Here is a 17,522-nt window from a genome sequence, read left to right on the forward strand (position 1 = left end):
GAACTAACCATAACTTTGTTCTCAAAACACAAGAAAAATGCACTTAGCACTCAAAGTAAAGTTAGTTAGCCGCAAAATAAAGTTTGTAGAACTATAGCAACCGTTGCTATAAACCGTCAACAACGCTTCTAAAACAAAATATTGTAACAGCCACGACCTTTTCAAACTAATATAAGTTCTATTTTCAAGAATATAAGGTTTAAATTTCAATAAAACGTAACAGTGAAAGTGTTAAAAAGATAATTCTCATAACGAAATTGTCACGCAAAGAAATCTGACAAGTGTGAACATCTGCAGTGCAGTTTTGTATCGTTATTTTGATTGTTTATTTAGAATAATAACTTATTTATTAATATATTAACTATGGCTCGTATGAGTGTGTGTTATTCAAGGTAAGTGTTACATTATTTTATTTTAAAACATACATTTTCAATTACTATCACTATCACAAATCTATGCTATTTCGGAGCATTCCACGGGCTGTCCCGTACAAACGCATTTTATGTCCAGTGTTGCGACTTTTTTCTCGGCATTTAAAGCAGGCGATTATTTTTCTGTGCATATTTTTGACCATTTGTCATAGAAAAGGAAACTCTTATACCTTTAAATCTTCAAAAACTTCGCGTTTGTACGGGACAACGGTAGACGATTTTGTGGAATGCCCCTTTCTCTTCTCTATTCTTTGCTATACTTATCCTGTAAATTTCTTTTCCCTTTCATCCTTGGTGGTGACGTGACCCTTTCGGCCACGACACCAATCTCTTCCCACCAAAAGCAGTCGCTGGTCACTGTGTCGACCAAACTGTATAACCACTTAAAAAAAACCGGGCAAGCGCGAGTCGGACTCGCGCACGAAGGGTTCCGTACCATAATGCAAAAAAAAAAACGGTCACCCATCCAAGTACTGACCACTCCCGACGTTGCTTAACTTTGGTCAAAAATCACGTTTGTTGTATGGGAGCCCCATTTAAATCTTTATTTTATTCTGTTTTTAGTATTTGTTGTTATAGCGGCAACAGAAATACATCATCCGTGAAAATTTCAACTGTCTAGCTATCACGGTTCGTGAGATACAGCCTGGTGACAGACAGACGGACAGACGGACGGACGGACGGACGGACGGACGGACGGACGGACGGACGGACGGACGGACGGACGGACGGACGGACGGACGGACGGACGGACGGACGGACGGACAGCGAAGTCTTAGTAATAGGGTCCCGTTTTACCCTTTGGGTACGGAACCCTAAAAACTATCACAAATGTCACCCAATACTTACTGCGCAACGACCCGAAGTGGATCTTGGCCTCCGACACCAGAGGGGCTACCGCGAAAACAGAAATTCGCAAATTGCGGGGATCTTTCTCTTTCACTCAAATGAAGGCGTAATTAGAGTGACAGAGAAAAATGCCCGCAATTGACGATTTTCGATTTTCACGGTAGCCGTCCAGAGACAGCCATGCTACTGTGACCAAAACCGTTTCTGTCCAGTCGATGGCGCCGAGTTCGTCAGTGCTAAGGTGTTTCTGGGGTTGGATCTTGAAATAAGTCGCCTTATTTGAGGATAACTGACGCGGCGAGGGGTTGTTTTGGGTTGTTTTTAATTGATTTAAAGCAATTTTAGCTGCAGCAAAAAAGTTTTTTTTTTATATACTTAATATAAATATATAAATATTACACTAGTCATTTTGCGTTCTAGACCGTCTGCGAATAACTCAATATTTGGCACTTCATAACCTCAAATTATAACTATGAAATTATGAATAATTCAGAAACCAAGCATTTCCGCGGGGGGAAAGTTGGAGGGGGGGTTGTCCCCACTCCCCCCTCCCGCCCCCCTCCTTCCCAGAAAGCTATGAAGGCGACATATTTTAAGATTTTTACCTGTTTCTGCACTTCGTCTCTCCAGCGCGTCCAAATACCGGTTGGGCTATAGCAAAACGGGCCGAAAATTTTCTACTAAAATTAGGCTCCTTTTGCTATACTCTGACCCAAATACCCAAACCAAATTCGGAAGTAACCAAATGATCGAAGATCCTATCCAATGTTCCTTAATATTTGTTTTCCGTTTTGCATTTTCAGTCGATCCATAATAAGCCACAAGGGTTTTAACATGAACGATGCCGAGGAAATGACAGACGCTGACCTGATAAAAGCCGTCAACGAGCTTAAACAACAGATCAAAATCACTAATTTGGAGAACGACATTCTTGAGAGGACAATTATGAGGTATGATTATGAGACAACGGATCAGCGTTGCGTTAGAGCGAGAAAATGCCGCCAGCATCCTTAGTACAATGTCTCAAGACTCTCAAGGGCCTATTATATGGATTTAAGCTAGTTATTAATTTATTTTAGTAATACCACTGTGTTTCTGACCATCGGGCTTTAAATCCAGGGCTCGATTCTACTCGCTAAACTGAGCTACTTTTATTATGGCACCAACCCCGAAATCCCGAATTTTTTTTTTTACTTTTTCATACATTTTGGCTGATCAGATGTCGACGTTTTCTATGGAAAAGCCAAAAAAAATTCCCCGATTTTAGGGTTGGTCACATAGTAAAAGTAGCTCAGTTTAGCGAGTAAAATCAAGCCCTGGAATTAAAGCCCCATGGTCAGACACATACTGTATATCTAATATATCTTGTTTGTAAATAAATGTGACGTCCCACGGGCAAAGGTACCTTATGGCGGGTATGGAGTTATGCATACCCCAGTAATCTACAATAAATAAGCTATCGATAACACAAAAGATCAACCTTCTAAGTTGCGTAGTTACAGAGATATGATTTTTTGAAAATAATGTTGTGAAATGAGCAACTTTACGATAGAGAAGTTTTAAGTTTAGCCGCCTAAAAAACTATGTTCCTGAAGTAAGTTACATAGTTGACTACAAATAATAATACCTTATATATCTGAGATTAAAAAAATGTTGCGACTTGTTCTGTAATGCAAATAGAAACCTTTGATATCGACTGATTTATGTGTATACTAACCAATCTCTTGAAAATAAAGTTTTATTTCATTTTCACGATTGATTGCAATGAGCTCTCAAGATTTAAATTGTATCTATTAGAAAACGACACTGAGAGACAATTTAAGCAAAAAAAAAATACCGATTTAGAGGTGAAAATGTATTTTCTGACTTTTTCATATAAAATCAGAAAATTGAATATTTTTACTTTTAATGTAACACACAATCAATTTTTCTGAGCACATATGAAAGAAATTCTGTCATTCAAATGAAATAAATCCTAAAACCCCAACTAAATACTATATTTAACCCCTTTAGCCACTTTAAACTTACATAACAATTACAGTATTTGCTCCATACATTTACGAAAAGGTACCTTATGGAAATAAATCTAATAATACATCACTACAAAACATCAATCACATTGAAGTTTATCTTTTATGAATAGAAAATATTAATTTACATTAAACTGGCACAAATTTAATTAGTTCTTCGTCATAATAATCTTAAAAAAGACCAATAATTTGTATGTAATGAAAAGGTACCTTGTGGTTAAGTTACATGATGAGGCATGATGATGATGGAACAGTTAGGATAAACTAATAATATTTTGGGGTAAAGATGGTATAAATCGTCTATTTCTTATCAATAATATATTTTGGTTGCCATTGAAGACAAGCGGCATTGAGGTTCAATGACCTCAGATATTCCATAAGGTAATGCGTCGGGTATTGGCATTTTTCAGCAAACCAATGGCTGATTTATTGCATGCGAGCAAACTAAATGAAGATTATACTAGTTAAGAAAGACTTGACGAGAGTAACTTTGGTATAATAGCAGGCTACTTGGATTTGTAATGTCGGTCGATGTACGGTTATAATATTTGCTAGGCGCCCCAACCAGAACTGAAATTATCAAATTAGTTTTGCAGAATGCTAACACAGTTCTCTACCAAACTTCTTTTTCCGTATTGACTAGTTTGTTTGGGAATTTTCAATCTTTTTTCCATAAGGTACCTTTTCGACTAAACTCTGAGACGACATTACTTGGCTTATAACTAACTTATAACAAAAATAAAAACAGGTAAACAAACGTTACGCAATAAGATTTCAGATCACACAATAAAAAAAAATTGAGCATTTTTTCACCTCTTTACAAAACATTTCATATCTCCGAAACTAGAAACCCTCATAAGGTACCTTTTCCCGTGGAACGTCACATATTTCAGTTATAGAGGTAGTTAATAAGGTATTTAGTAATTATCTTTAAAAATAAATAAGGTAAAATAATCCTTGTCCCTAAATATTTTTTAAGTCTGTTTAAATATTTCTTTGCATTTATTTTGAATGATTATCCAAAGCATAGATATTTCAAAATTAAATTATATTTGTTACGGACTTCATTGCGTATTAGAAATTGAATAAATGAAAATTTATTTTTTCGTGTTACTTATCAAAATTTCAGCTTTCGTTTCGATAGTTTTAACTACTTACATAAATTAACTAAATCAAACTTGAAGTTGTGTAGACACAATTAGGTGAATGCGGAATTTGTGGATAAACTAAGAGTTAGTAAGAATACGGAAATTGTTCAATGAAGTCCAAGTTAGAGAGGTCATAGATTGACGTTATCTCAGATACAGAAGTCAATTCCCTATAAAATTCTAAAAAACAATTAGGAAAATGTAATCTTATAAATATAGTCTCAGTAAAAGAGGTAAAATACACTCTGTGTCTCAATTATAGAGGTAAATGTGACTATAAAATCACAACAACGAATCCCAGTTATAGAGGTTCGTTTTTTCTCAATAACAGAGGTAATTCAGTGCTAAAGTGTCGGGACCGCACCGTGAGTCCCAGCTATAGAGGTTTCTCACTTATCCAGGTCCCACTTAACCAGGTTTCACTGTATATATATAGATAGATTCTTTAAATAATTATGTTCAATAACTTTCAATAACGTCAACTTATTTCTCCTATCAGGGTTGGCAACTGTCACAATTATTTGAATTTTTTAAAGATGACGCCATCATAGGTTTTTCCCCGTGTACAATTTTGTTTATGGGATTTGGCTTAATGGGCATAAAAGATAAGATTTATTTATTGTCAAAGCTGTGTTGGTACATAGGTCTTATAAACATTACCTACAGAAGTGCATCAGCTTGACCATTTCGGGCGTACAATTATAAACTAACCTAATGCAAAAAGCTCAATTAATGCAAAATTTCGAAAAAGCTCAAGAATTAGACACTATTCTTAGGATTGACAGGGAAAACCTAAAGGTTCTGTCACACAGGCACGTTTTACGGGCAGGGCGTGAGCGTTTTATATGTAAAAGCGGCGCGCCCCGCGCACTCTTCTCCCGGAAAACACGCCTGTGTGGCGAAGCCTTAAGCTCCATCTGTAGAATGCTTCGACGGGCCAGCCCCATCAAAAACAAATGTCCATTCACAGACATTACTTTTCAGATTGGACCCATCCCTGATGAGCAACATCCAGCAAGCCATCGAGTATGCCAGCAAGCTGGCCAGCTCATCCTCCACGGGAGGGAGCTTCATGAGGTCCCAGACCTCCAGGTTTGACTTCAGCGCGTCCAAGATCCTCTCCAGCCCTTCCAGGTAATGTTCTACACCCAGTACCGACTTTACCATAAGAGCACATGGGGCCTAAGGGCCCTCATCCTCAGGGGGCCCCAAAGGGCAGACAGTAACAGTATATTTGATTACCCATAAAAAATAAATGATCATAAAAGAAAAATTTGATTCGCTTTCTTTACTTTCCAAAAGGAAGGAAAAGGGCCCTAAATTCTTATGTGCCGAAGGCCCCAGCATAGTTTAAGACGGCCCTGTATACAATCTCCATTCTCTTCTCCAGGGCTTCAACCAGAAGAGTGGAATCCTCAGCCAAGATAGGAGGGACGACAGTGTTCGGAACAGGGACCAGGATCAACGTAATGGCTCGCCTTGAGCTGGTTAACACCGAGATGGAGATTTTGATGCAGAAACTAGTCAATGCTCGAAAAAAGGTTAGTATTTCCACGTTTTCAGAAATTTCTATAAGGGATAATCCATTAATTACGTCACACGAATTTCTAGGTTTTTTTGACCTTCCCTCCCCCCTCCTTGTCACACTTGGTCACATTTTGCAAATCCCTCCCCACCTGGTGTGACGTCACATTTTAGGCAATTTTGTTTTCAACGAAATCGGTAATACTAACTCAGCATTAATTTTTTAATAAAAAAATATTTTTGGTAAAAGAAAAATTAGTAATTTTATAACACAAAACCAATAAGAACGAAAATTACCTACTTCTAAAACCTCATTATTTAAATGTACAGCGAATAAAAAAATATAAATTAATTTTCGGTTACTGATGAATAGTGATGAAGTTAAAGTGACGTCACAATGTTTGTGACTCCCCCCTCCCCCATGTCACAACATGTCACATTTTCTTGACCCCCCCTCCCACCCCCTAAACGTTTGACGTAATTAATGGATGGCCCCTAATAAGAGGGAAATTCAAGACCGGATTTCCGCCTAAGCCCACAAGGCCCGGGCCTAGGAGCTCAGACAACCTATTAGCAATGGTTTTGAGCTGGAGAAGGGGGGTCCGCCCTAAATTCCAAGTGTCATACTAAGTGCCTAGATCTCCGGTCTAAATCCGGGCCAGGGGGAATTATCAGCGAAGATAGGAGAAACCACGGTATTTGGGACTGGAATCAGCGCTGAGATGGATATTTTGATGCAAAAGCTAGTCAATGCTAGAAATAAGGTTAGTCCTTCCACATTTTCAGGGATTTTTATAAATCCTTCCTTATTATCAGCGAAGAGAGGACCACAATATTTGGGACTGGAGTCAGTATTGAGATGGGCATCGCTTCTTCTTCCTCGCGTTATCCCGGCATTTTGCCACAGTTAATGGGAGCCTGGGGTCCGGCTTGACAACGCTAGGAAGATGATGATGATTACAGTTAGGTGCAGGTAGTAATAAGTTATTGGCAAATATTTCATTTTTGGTACAAGCTTTTATCGCTTTGTACTTTTCTTAAGTCAGACAACTAACTAATACTCATCGAGACAATCCTAAAAACCCCTAACACAATTAGGTTGCGTTGTTTCATCACAGAGTTCCTATGGCCACCTCCTGTCTCCATCATCAGATCATCTCGATGCTACCATAATATTGTATTGTCATCCGAATTATACATGCATGCAAAATTTCAGCTCAATCGGAAACCGGCAAGTGCATCAAATTTAACTTGCAAGATTTGATTACAGACAGACAGACGACAACGGTCAGGTGAAAGTAAATAAAAGCTTGTAAAAAAAACTGGAGCGTTCCATTTTTGTCAGAAATGTTGAAAAATTTTATATATTTCAGGCCGCAAAACAACACGCAATGCTAAAAGCTCAGCTAGAAGAGATTGAACTGAGAGTAGTAGACATCGAGAAGGCGAGTGCAGCGTTCAACCAAGAAGTCATCGTGGACGGATGGGACAAGCTCGCACAGCGGATACCGGCTGAGATCTGGATAAGGCACGTATAATTATGCTTTAACGGACATTCCACGAAAATGTGACGTGAAATGTAATGCCAGCTATACCTTAATAATCTACAGCAGATTTCAGATGTTTTGATTCTATACAGTTGAATTTAAAGCTAAGTTATCAAACGTAATCACCATACCCCGGATTTTTCGGGGCATTACCAAACTATGAATAAAACGTAGGTACTAAGATTCAAACGGTTTTTACCTTTTTTTGCCTAAAACGTTTCTGCCCCCAAAATCCGGCGTAATATCCCACATATCCCACGCCTCTCTACGTACATTATAATAACATCTCTGTAACTCATGACAATATTCCAGAACACTCTCGAATGTTGTGGAATATTCTGGAACATTGTGGCCCATTCGAAGCCTTTTTTGTATGGGTGGAGCTGGAGCTACAGTACATTCTGGAACGTTGTCGAATATTCGAGAACATTCTAGATTATGGTGGAACATTCGGGAACACTTTGATTGATTGATTGATTGATTGATTGATTGACCCTTTCTAGGTACATGACAGAGTGGATGAAGATTTGCGACAGCCAGATTGGCAAGCTTCGCCTCCGAACCAGCACCCTGAACACGCAGTACGCCAAGTTCAAAGGCCAGATCAAAATCAAAGCCGAGCTGAACGATAAGCTGAGGCCTGTGGATTTTGATAAGATCAAAATTGAGAATCAGGAAGCGGTGGCGACGATAGAGCAGAAAACTAAACAGGTGAGGGAGTTTTAGAAGTTTTTATTGAACTTGCAAGATATGTCCGGGTCAAATCTTGCAAGCTAGATTCATCTTGAGGGTTCGTGAAGTTGGAATTTAGACACATTGTAAATAAATATTTTGAGCTGAGCGTTCCGACTGAACATCTAGCGACCTTCACCAAGGAGGAGTTTTGGCCGAAGAGTGTCAAGTTCCGGCGGTTCCGCGGCCAGCTCCCTGACTGCGGGGTTGCGAACTGCATGGCAGCCATAATCGTGTGTTTTTAGTTTTAAGATATATTTTATTATAATATAGGCTTCTGCAAAGCAAAGGGTAAAAACGGGATCCTATTACTCGTACTAAGACTCCGCTGTCCATCTGTCCGTCTATCCGTCCGTCTATCTGTCACCAGGCTGTAACTCGTGATAGCTAGACAGTTGAAATGTTCAAAGATGATGTATTTCTGTTGCCGCTATAACAACAAATACTAAAAACAAATTAAAATAAATACTGAAGGGGGCTCCCATACAACATACGTGAATTTTTTGCGTAATGGTACGGAACCCTTCGTGCGCGAGTCCGACTCGCACTTGTACGGTTTTCTTTTTGAAGAGAAACTTATTCATTTTAAAAAGAGGGATTTCTACATTCGTCTTATTTTGACAGCTGGAAGAATTGAAAATGATGACGGGAGAAGCGAATCTCAACCTGACGGTCCACAAGAAAGCGATGTGGGAGCAGAATTCGTACTTGGCCAAGATTGTGGACACTATAAAGACGAAAGAGAGGCAGACGAAAGCCATTGATAAAGAGAGAGAGAATATACGAGTGCAAGCTGATGCTTTGGCTGTCAGGTATGTAACTTTCGTTTTTTTAGCATTAGAAAAGACTACGCGATCTTGACGTGTATTTTAATTGAAAAACGCTTTTTAAAAATCAGTAACTAAAAGTATGAAAGCAAAAGAATAAATAATCATATATAATATGTTAATGTTAAGTTACGTTTTATTTAAAATATTGACAATAACTCTGATTATTGGTTTGTCGCTTATCTATCGCATTAGGTAAAACCTGTAATGAAAAAAAAAACATAATTGTTACATATGTGCCGTGACTTACTTTTCAAAAGTGTTTTTCAATAAAAAGACACGTCGAGACTGTTTACCTTTTCCTTTTAAGTTGATGGATTTTCTAAAAAAAGTAATGGTACACTTTTAAGTGAAAATACCCATTTATATATGTTTGCCAATCCTTATTTTCAATGAACTGCAGTATTGATAAAGGGGTTTGGATATTGATAATCGTTCTTTCAACAGATTGACGGAGGTGAAAAAAGTCCGGAACAAGTTCGAAGTCCCCGACATAATGGACTATGTGGCCGTGAAGGTATGTTTGAGATCATCATCATCATCATATCAGACAGAGGTCGTCCACTGCTGGACATAGGCCTCCCCCAAAGAGTGCTACAATGACCTGTCTTGCTCCACTTTGGCCACTTCAGTCAACCTCAGTACTTTTTGTACCGAGACTGACTGATATAGCAAGACACATTCGTGCGTTAGCGTGAAAATACGAAGGAAAATAATTATGCACTATTTCTGTACTGGTGGTACTTTTTGGCCTGAGAGACAGTGTTGCCAACTTGGCATATATGATGCCAGATCTGGCATATTTTCACTCGGTTTGGCACCAAAATTTTTCATTTAGCATCTGGAGGTCTAGCATGAGTTGCGTTCTCGCGCGCGACTCCATACGTCGAGCGCGACTTCAAGTATGGACTCGCGCGTGAGAACGCAGCTCATGCTAGAGCGCCTGGCATATTTTTTAGCATAATTTAGTCTAAGCCAAGTTTGCACCAAAGTGTACTTTTGGCAGCAACAATATGCGCCATCGCCTTACATGGTTCATATTTCATATGAATTTTGACTTTTGTGGACGGATGGACGACGACGGACTATATAAAGTTAGTCAAGGTGATCTTGTCAATAGAAAAAGGCGGCAAATTTGAAAAATGTATGTGTTTTAAGTGTCTAATTTCAAGTGACATTTTAGCATTTTTTGCAATTTTGGCATAATCTAGACATTAAGTAGTCTAGCATTTTTTCAAAATCGGAGTTAGCAACACTGCTGAGAGAATAAAGATCAGAGATATAGAATAAAGAGCCTCTGTTAGTATTAAATACATCAGTAATAAAGATTAAATATTCCAGGCGGCGCTGGGAGACCTGCAGAAGGGCGCCAAGCTACTGGAGAATAGGCTCCGGATCCAGCACATAGCGCTCAACTCGCTCCAGAGCAAACTACGGTTCATAAAAGCTTAGTGTTCATTACAATATTTCTATATTAAACACGTTTAGTTTAGTATGAGTTTGTGCATTTCCTACCAGGAATGTTGCGGATATTCGCATCCACATCCGCGGAACATCCGCATTATTTTCAACATCCGCATCTGCATCCGCATCCGCGGATGTCAAAAAATCTGCATCCGCAACATCCCTGTTTCCTACTAATACCACAGAATAAATAATAGTAGTAGGTACAAAGGACTCGCTCTCTAACAAAACGCGTCTGTTACGATCAGCACAGATATGGCCGCTAGGTGGCGACAGCGCCACGCGCGGCTTATGGCTAGTCAAAATAGGTGTGGGATGGATGTAGTTGTTACAAAGCGACGCTACCTGTTGCAAAGCGACGAAATCGCGGAGTGAGCCACGCCAGACTAAATGCAAATACTATCGCGAACGATCGATATTCGAAATGTCATTGATACTCGTATGTTATAGTTTAGTATATAAGCACTTACCGTAGTAATTGATAAGCGAGCATCGATCTGAACATATCAACATACGCACACACGGACAGACCGAACACACCGCGGAGACATATCAGCAACGCGCCGCGCACCACCTCGCAACTTGACACACCACACCAACACGCATTGGAGTTTTAAATACGTCGTCGCTTGTTTTAAGCGCGACCCATTCAATTTTCTAACGTTTATACGTATGTATTCTAAACGAGGGCAACACTGAAATTTTTCAGAATCTCCTTTATCTGTCTCTCAGCAGAATTTCAACCATTTCGTCAGTAGAAAGTCGGTCGATCAACGTATGCGAAAGACTCGATCTTCCATATAAATTAGCAATTCGCACATTTTTCTGTATTAATACTGTAGTAAAGTCAGCAGCAGAAGTTGCTTAATTAAGCGGGTGAGGTGTTCAAAATTACCTTGACACGCTCTTACTTTCTTAACATTAAAGTCGCGTCAAGATCATTTTGAACACCTGGCCCGCTTAGCAACTTCTGCTGCTGTCTGTATGTAGCTAGAATAACACTTACCGTAATAATTGATAAGCGAGCATGGAGCTAAACATGCACACGAGCACCGCACACACGGACAGACCGAACACACCGCGGAGACATATGAGCAACGCGCCGCGCACCACCTCGCAACTTGACACGCCTTCGAACACGCAACGGAGTTCTGAAAAAAAATGTATAAAGAGTATAGCTGTTTCATTTTGTTAAGCTTTATGCTAGATTAAGTTTTAATAAATCATTGTAGATTTAATTACAAGAACGAATTATACTAAATTAGATTGATAATCACAGGTATTGTAACTAATAGGCCAAGAAATAAGAAGTTATAGAGGGAAATGCTAGGAACACAATTTTTGACTCCGTAACTTTGTTTGGACTAGTTAGGAGGTGGACATATCAAAAGTCCCCGGCCGTAGCCCCGGTGCTGGGGGGGAGAGGGGGGAAAGAAGGTCTCATTTTTCGGTTTTTCACTAATATCTTGGAAACTATGCGTCTTAGCGACATGACTACTGAGACAAACCAAAAGCTGATAAAAATTGTTACAAGTTTTATTTAGTCAAGTTTTTCGATATCTTGAATAGTTTTTGAGATATCCGCTCTTGAAAGTTTATTTAGGGCTTTAAATTTTATCTTGATATCTACATTAGTGAAGCTCTTAGGCCGTGTTTGGTATCATTTTCGTATAAATCGGGGATGCTGAATTCATTTTTGGTATCACATTGACACCATTCCTAAGAAAAAACATATAAACTTTAAACAAATAACTTTTTTTTTTAATTCCTCTTCACGCTTAAACCGCTCAACCGATTTAATTGTAATTTGGTATACAGATATTTCGAGTCCCAAGACAGGACATAAGATACTTTTTATCTCAATAATCATCCTTTAAAGTTGTGAAATGGAGTATGGGGGGAATTCAACTTCATCGACGAAACTGAATTCCTGAGGTTCATACTGCTTAAGGTAAGGTTTGAAGTCATGTTAGGTATCATTTTCATCTAAATCACAGATGTATACCATCCTAAATTTCACCTAAACCGGTTCAGCGGTTACTGACTCCCCATACAAACTTCCACCCCACTTTTCACATCCTCAAAAGATGCTTTTGGTTATAAAAACTATCCTATGTCCTGTGTCGAGACTGAAACTATTTCTGTACCAAATTTCAACGAAATTGGTTCAGCGGTTTAAGCGTGAAGAGGGATTTTAAAAAATATATATTTTTTTAATTTTGTTTTTACTTCGGAATAGTGTCAATGTGATACCATAAATGAATTCAGCACCCCCGATTTATACGAAAATGATTCCAAACATGGCCTAACAGCATCACTGATGTAGATATCAAGATAACATTAAAATCCCTAAATAAACTTTCAAGAGCGTCTATCTCAAAAACTATTCAAGATATCGAAAAACTTGACTGGATAAAACTTGTAACTAATTTTATGAGCTTTCGGTTTGTCTTAGTAGTCATGTCGCTAAGATGCAAAGTTTCCAAGATATCAATGAAAAACCGAAAAATTCGACCTTCTTACCCCCCTCTACCCCGCAGCACCGGGGCTACAGCCGGGGACTTTTGATATGTTCACCTCCTAACTAGTCTAAACAAAGTTACGGAGTCAAAAATTGTGTTCCTAGCATTTCCCTCTACAACGTTTTTTGAGCATTCATTTCCTGACCTATAAGGGTATAAATAATAATACTAAAGCTATTTTTACTAATTTACCATTAAAGTTATAAATTTTAATAATACATCATCAATTTAGTAAATAAAAAGTTTAAAAATGTAAATGTCAAGCGTTCAGAATTTTTCATCAAAATAGTCCATGATAACACAAGACCAGTAATTATTTTAGACGTCTTATGAAGGCTTAGTCGAATTAACGTTCGTCATGTTTCGATCCGTTATGAGGATCTTCGACTAGGGAGCGCCGCCTGTATAGATCGAGCGCGCGACATGCTCTGCGGGCTGCGGGGGCGGGCGGGCGCACGCGCGCTCTCTAACGACGGACGGAATCTAACTATAACTCGTTTGAAATAAAAAATAAGTACCATCTTCCTTGCCGACGTGAACTGTGTCTGGCCGTGTAGAGAAGCAGGTACAAGCTCTCGCCTTCTTAGTGTATTCGCAGTGTTGCAACTTCTGTAGTCTGCAAACAATAATGCACAGTTTAAGGCTCGTCTAGACGGGACAATCGCCCAATTTGATTGAATTGTCTGACCAAAAGCTTTTATTACTGACTGTGCCATAAATTTGTGTTTTGTATAATAAAGAGTTTATGCATACATATGTATGTACCTATGCATAAACTCTTATTTATGCATACATATGTATGTATGCATAAACTCTTATGTATGTACATACATACATACTGTACTTTTCTTTCCACAGACAACTAATACTCATCGAAACAACTCGAACAACCCCAAACACAATTAGGTTTCGTTGATTTATCACAGAGTTCTATTCTAAATCAACCTGTTTCAGAAGCTACCTCAATGCCCTTCACACTTGAGCCCCCATTCGCACGACAGCTTTTTCATCGCGCGTTAAAAAAGCGCTTGAATCTGTCCGCACTCTAAATTCAATTTAACGACCAAGACTTAAAGTCGAAAATTCAACAACGCTTGATAAAAAGCGCCACCGCTATCGTGTGAATGATACATGGTTATCCATTTGTGTCATTCAACCGCTTTTTTAACGCGCGTTGAAAAAGCTGCCGTGCGAATGGGGCCTGACTGTAACCTGTAACTTACTTGTTCATATGTATGTATGTGGTCGTGATGGTGACCAGAACACATGTCAGGGCGCAGGCCAGGCAGCAGGCGCCGACCACTTTGATCTGAAAACGAAAACCGTACAACTTACCTGCAAAATACATATACAGTAAAACTCCTTATACATATAGTGCTTCATATGAAACTGTAGAAATTATATAAAATTTAACTAAATGCGATACAATAGTGGCAACACCGATGACTCAAATCAATAGCATGATTTCTATAGGCGTATCCAAATTAGTGAATTTTTCACCAATCTGATTAAATTGGCCGATCAAATTGGGAGGTGCGAACGCAAACGGCAATTTGGCTCGCTGATTCGATTGCTCGATCAAATCAGGAGGTGCGGACACAAAAATGTCAATTTTCGAAGCGACCAAAAAGAACGCTCTATCATCTCTATATATTATCTCTATCTAGAAGAGCGATCTATGGAATGCTAGGATATGTACGTGCGTTTGTTTATGGTTTTAAAATTGGTGATTAAATTGTGTACGTGTGGACGCTAGATGAGATTGGCGCCAATTATTTTCCTGATCAAATCTACCGATTTCCACTTATTTCCTTATTTCTATGTTAAAATAATAGACTACCGCACCCAAGTCGCGGAGCAGTGCGGTAGTCTATTACGGTTTTTATATCAGACACTTCAAATTAAATAAAGGCGTATCCAGACTAGTCAATCTGATTAAATTGCCCGATCGAATCAGGACGTGCGGATGCAAACGCTAATTTGGCTCGCCGAATTCAACCGCCGATAATGACCGATATTACCGATAAAAAAATGAGGTACGGATGTAAGAATACCAATTTGTGACACCAGTATTTTCGTTCTGGGGCATTTTTTCAATTTAGAGGGCTCTTAATATCACCATGTAATCTAAAATGGGTGATTAAATTGGAGATTGACGCCAATTTCATTTCTGATCAAATCGGTCGATTTGATCATCCCGTCTGAATACCTCTTAAGAAGCACCAATTCTGACATCGGATTTTTGGGGGGAAAATCAGCAAAACAATAACGAAGTGATAACATACTTTTCTTACCATATAGCTGTATCGGTTGCGGCGGCGGGCGAGACTCATTATACACACACCGGTTAACACCAGCTGAAAAATAATTATACATTTGTGACACACAATTACACATTATACATTTGTGAAACACAATTACACATTATACATTTGTGACACACAATACAAGTTATACATTTGTGACACATAATTACACATTATGCATTTGTGACATACAATTACACATTATACATTTGTGACGTTCTCAATCAATATACCAGTTTGTCGCTTACCATAAGGACGCTCAGACAGGTTATTCGTATAAAGATGCAAGCAAATAGCGTCTTTATGATAATCGACAAAGTGGTACCTTTTGATTGAGAACGTCACATTTTGTTGGGATATTACCGGGTTAATGATAGAAACAAATACTTTTACCAGTATTTTAACTTACATAATTACATATATTCATTTACTGACAAGGTTTGCCCGACTATAAGTACCTAAACCACAATAATATCTTGTCAAAACTAAAGGAAAAACCGGCCAAGTGCGAGTCGGACTCGCGCACGATGGGTTCCGTATCATTACACAAAAACCGGCAAAAACATCGTTTGTTGTATGGGAGCCCCACTTAAATTTTTATTATATTCTGTTTTTAGTAGGTTGTTGTTATAGCGGCAACAGAAATACATCATCTCATCTGTGAAAATTTCAACTGCTACAGTGACAGTGACTGCGAAGGTGACAGACAGACAGACGGACAGACAGGGAACCCTAGAAACCACATAACTGTATAACGAAAGTACCAGGCGCACATAAAAAGCCAGGAGTTACACATACCATAGCGGCCGGTACCGCGGCGGGCACAGTTTCAAGATGCTGCGGGGACGCGGTGTACACTCGCACTATGATGTGCTGCAACGCCAGCAGGCCCCCAAGGGCGGCGGCTAGGGCTCCGCAGCCGACGCACCACCACGCGTACTTGTGGCGCCGGCAGGGGGCGGTGGTGGCGCAGTTGACGGCCGCTGTGGAAAGACATAGCCAAATGTTAGTTAGAATTACCTATAAAGAGAAATGCTGAAATACAAACACACGGACGTACGCGTACGCGCGCACTCGCTCGCGCACGCACGCACGCATGCACGCACGCAGGTACGCACGCACGCACTTTCACTCCAAAGAGTTATCTTTTCTCAATAAAAACTAATTCACCAACGTTTAAAAGTAATATACTATCATGCTTATGCTCTGCAGTTTCTGTTTACAGCATTTTTTGAGAGCATTACGAGTTGATCATCATTGGCCTTTACGTCTATTGCAGACGATTTATGGTGTAACATACATTACACCGCCTGGGACGGAATTAAGGAAACGCAGGGATGCCCAGCACCTGCATTACCCTCTCGGCTTCACTGTCTTATGCCACAGGAAAGGCGAGCCAATACTTGTGGAGACAGGTCAGCTGCAGGAATCTGCCGCATATTTTCGTTAAGTCCGGTCGTGTATGGAGTATTGCAGCCACCTGTGGGATGGCTCAGCTAAATACCAACTCGCCGCTTTGGACTCAGTGGAGCGCAGAGCCAGGAGGATGATTGGCGACAAGAAGCTAACGGCTAAGCTTCAGACTTTGGCCCATCGGCGGAAAGTCGCCAGCCTGTCGGTATTCTACAGGTTGCACTTCGGGGAGTGTGCCCAAGAGCTACACGAGCTCATTCCACCGTCCCCATTCTACCATCGGACTTTTAGACGCACGGCCGGTTTCCATCCTTACTTGGTAGATATTCCGCCAATTCGCACTAAGCGCTTTGCTTCTACTTTCCTTATGCGCACTGCCAAGGAATGGAATTCCTTGCCGGCGTCTATATTTCCGTGCTCTTATAACCCGGCAACCTTCAAATCAAGAGTGAACAGGCACCTTCTGGGCGAGCTCGCTCCATCGTTGCACCAGTATTGCATTTAAATTTTTGGAAAGTATTTGATAAAATGTGACCGTTATTATAATTGCCATACTTATAGTAGGGGGAAAAAGTGCTGCCATACTTGAAAAACTTATTTAATCGATACGTTTCAAAAATACGACTATGTATACGTTAAATATTTTTTTACAGCATGGCATCATCATATTCTGTTTGTTTGGATACAATTATACCTAAAAAAAATATTTCAGATTATAACTACGGGGCG

The 17,522-nt window shown here is 39.5% G+C and overlaps 2 protein-coding genes across 2 annotated transcripts in view; one reads left to right on the forward strand and one right to left on the reverse strand.

Annotated features, from left to right (window-relative positions):
* Positions 1–17,522, reverse strand: part of LOC134677130 (uncharacterized) — a 69,829-nt gene that overhangs the window by 17,246 nt on the left and 35,061 nt on the right. The window contains exons 4-8 of the mRNA XM_063535589.1: positions 16,179–16,363; positions 15,360–15,431; positions 14,298–14,383; positions 13,593–13,690; positions 11,559–11,703 (exon numbers count right to left, since the gene is read on the reverse strand). Of these exons, the coding sequence (XP_063391659.1) occupies positions 11,559–11,703; positions 13,593–13,690; positions 14,298–14,383; positions 15,360–15,431; positions 16,179–16,363 (586 nt within the window). The remainder of the gene's footprint in view (positions 1–11,558; positions 11,704–13,592; positions 13,691–14,297; positions 14,384–15,359; positions 15,432–16,178; positions 16,364–17,522) is intronic.
* On the forward strand, positions 263–10,569 carry LOC134676897 (uncharacterized). Its single transcript, XM_063535280.1, has 9 exons — positions 263–392; positions 2,084–2,230; positions 5,443–5,592; positions 5,849–5,999; positions 7,356–7,510; positions 8,033–8,240; positions 8,886–9,073; positions 9,536–9,605; positions 10,430–10,569. The coding sequence occupies exons 1-9, from the start codon at positions 364–366 to the stop codon at positions 10,538–10,540; spliced, it is 1,209 nt and encodes a 402-aa protein (XP_063391350.1). The 5' UTR covers positions 263–363; the 3' UTR covers positions 10,541–10,569.

Source organism: Cydia fagiglandana, chromosome 25 (assembly GCF_963556715.1).
Source record: "Cydia fagiglandana chromosome 25, ilCydFagi1.1, whole genome shotgun sequence".
Classification (NCBI taxonomy): Eukaryota; Metazoa; Arthropoda; class Insecta; order Lepidoptera; family Tortricidae; genus Cydia; species Cydia fagiglandana.

What these genes read in the sequence shown, in the direction of transcription:
- LOC134676897 (XM_063535280.1), top strand. Translation starts at nt 364, where the DNA reads ATGGCTCGTATGAGTGTGTGTTATTCAAG. An exon ending in CTTGAGAGGACAATTATGAG is followed by an intron (nt 2,231 to 5,442) that starts GTATGATTATGA and finishes ATTACTTTTCAG; the next exon opens with ATTGGACCCATCCCTGATGA. An exon ending in TGGACTATGTGGCCGTGAAG is followed by an intron (nt 9,606 to 10,429) that starts GTATGTTTGAGA and finishes TAAATATTCCAG; the next exon opens with GCGGCGCTGGGAGACCTGCA.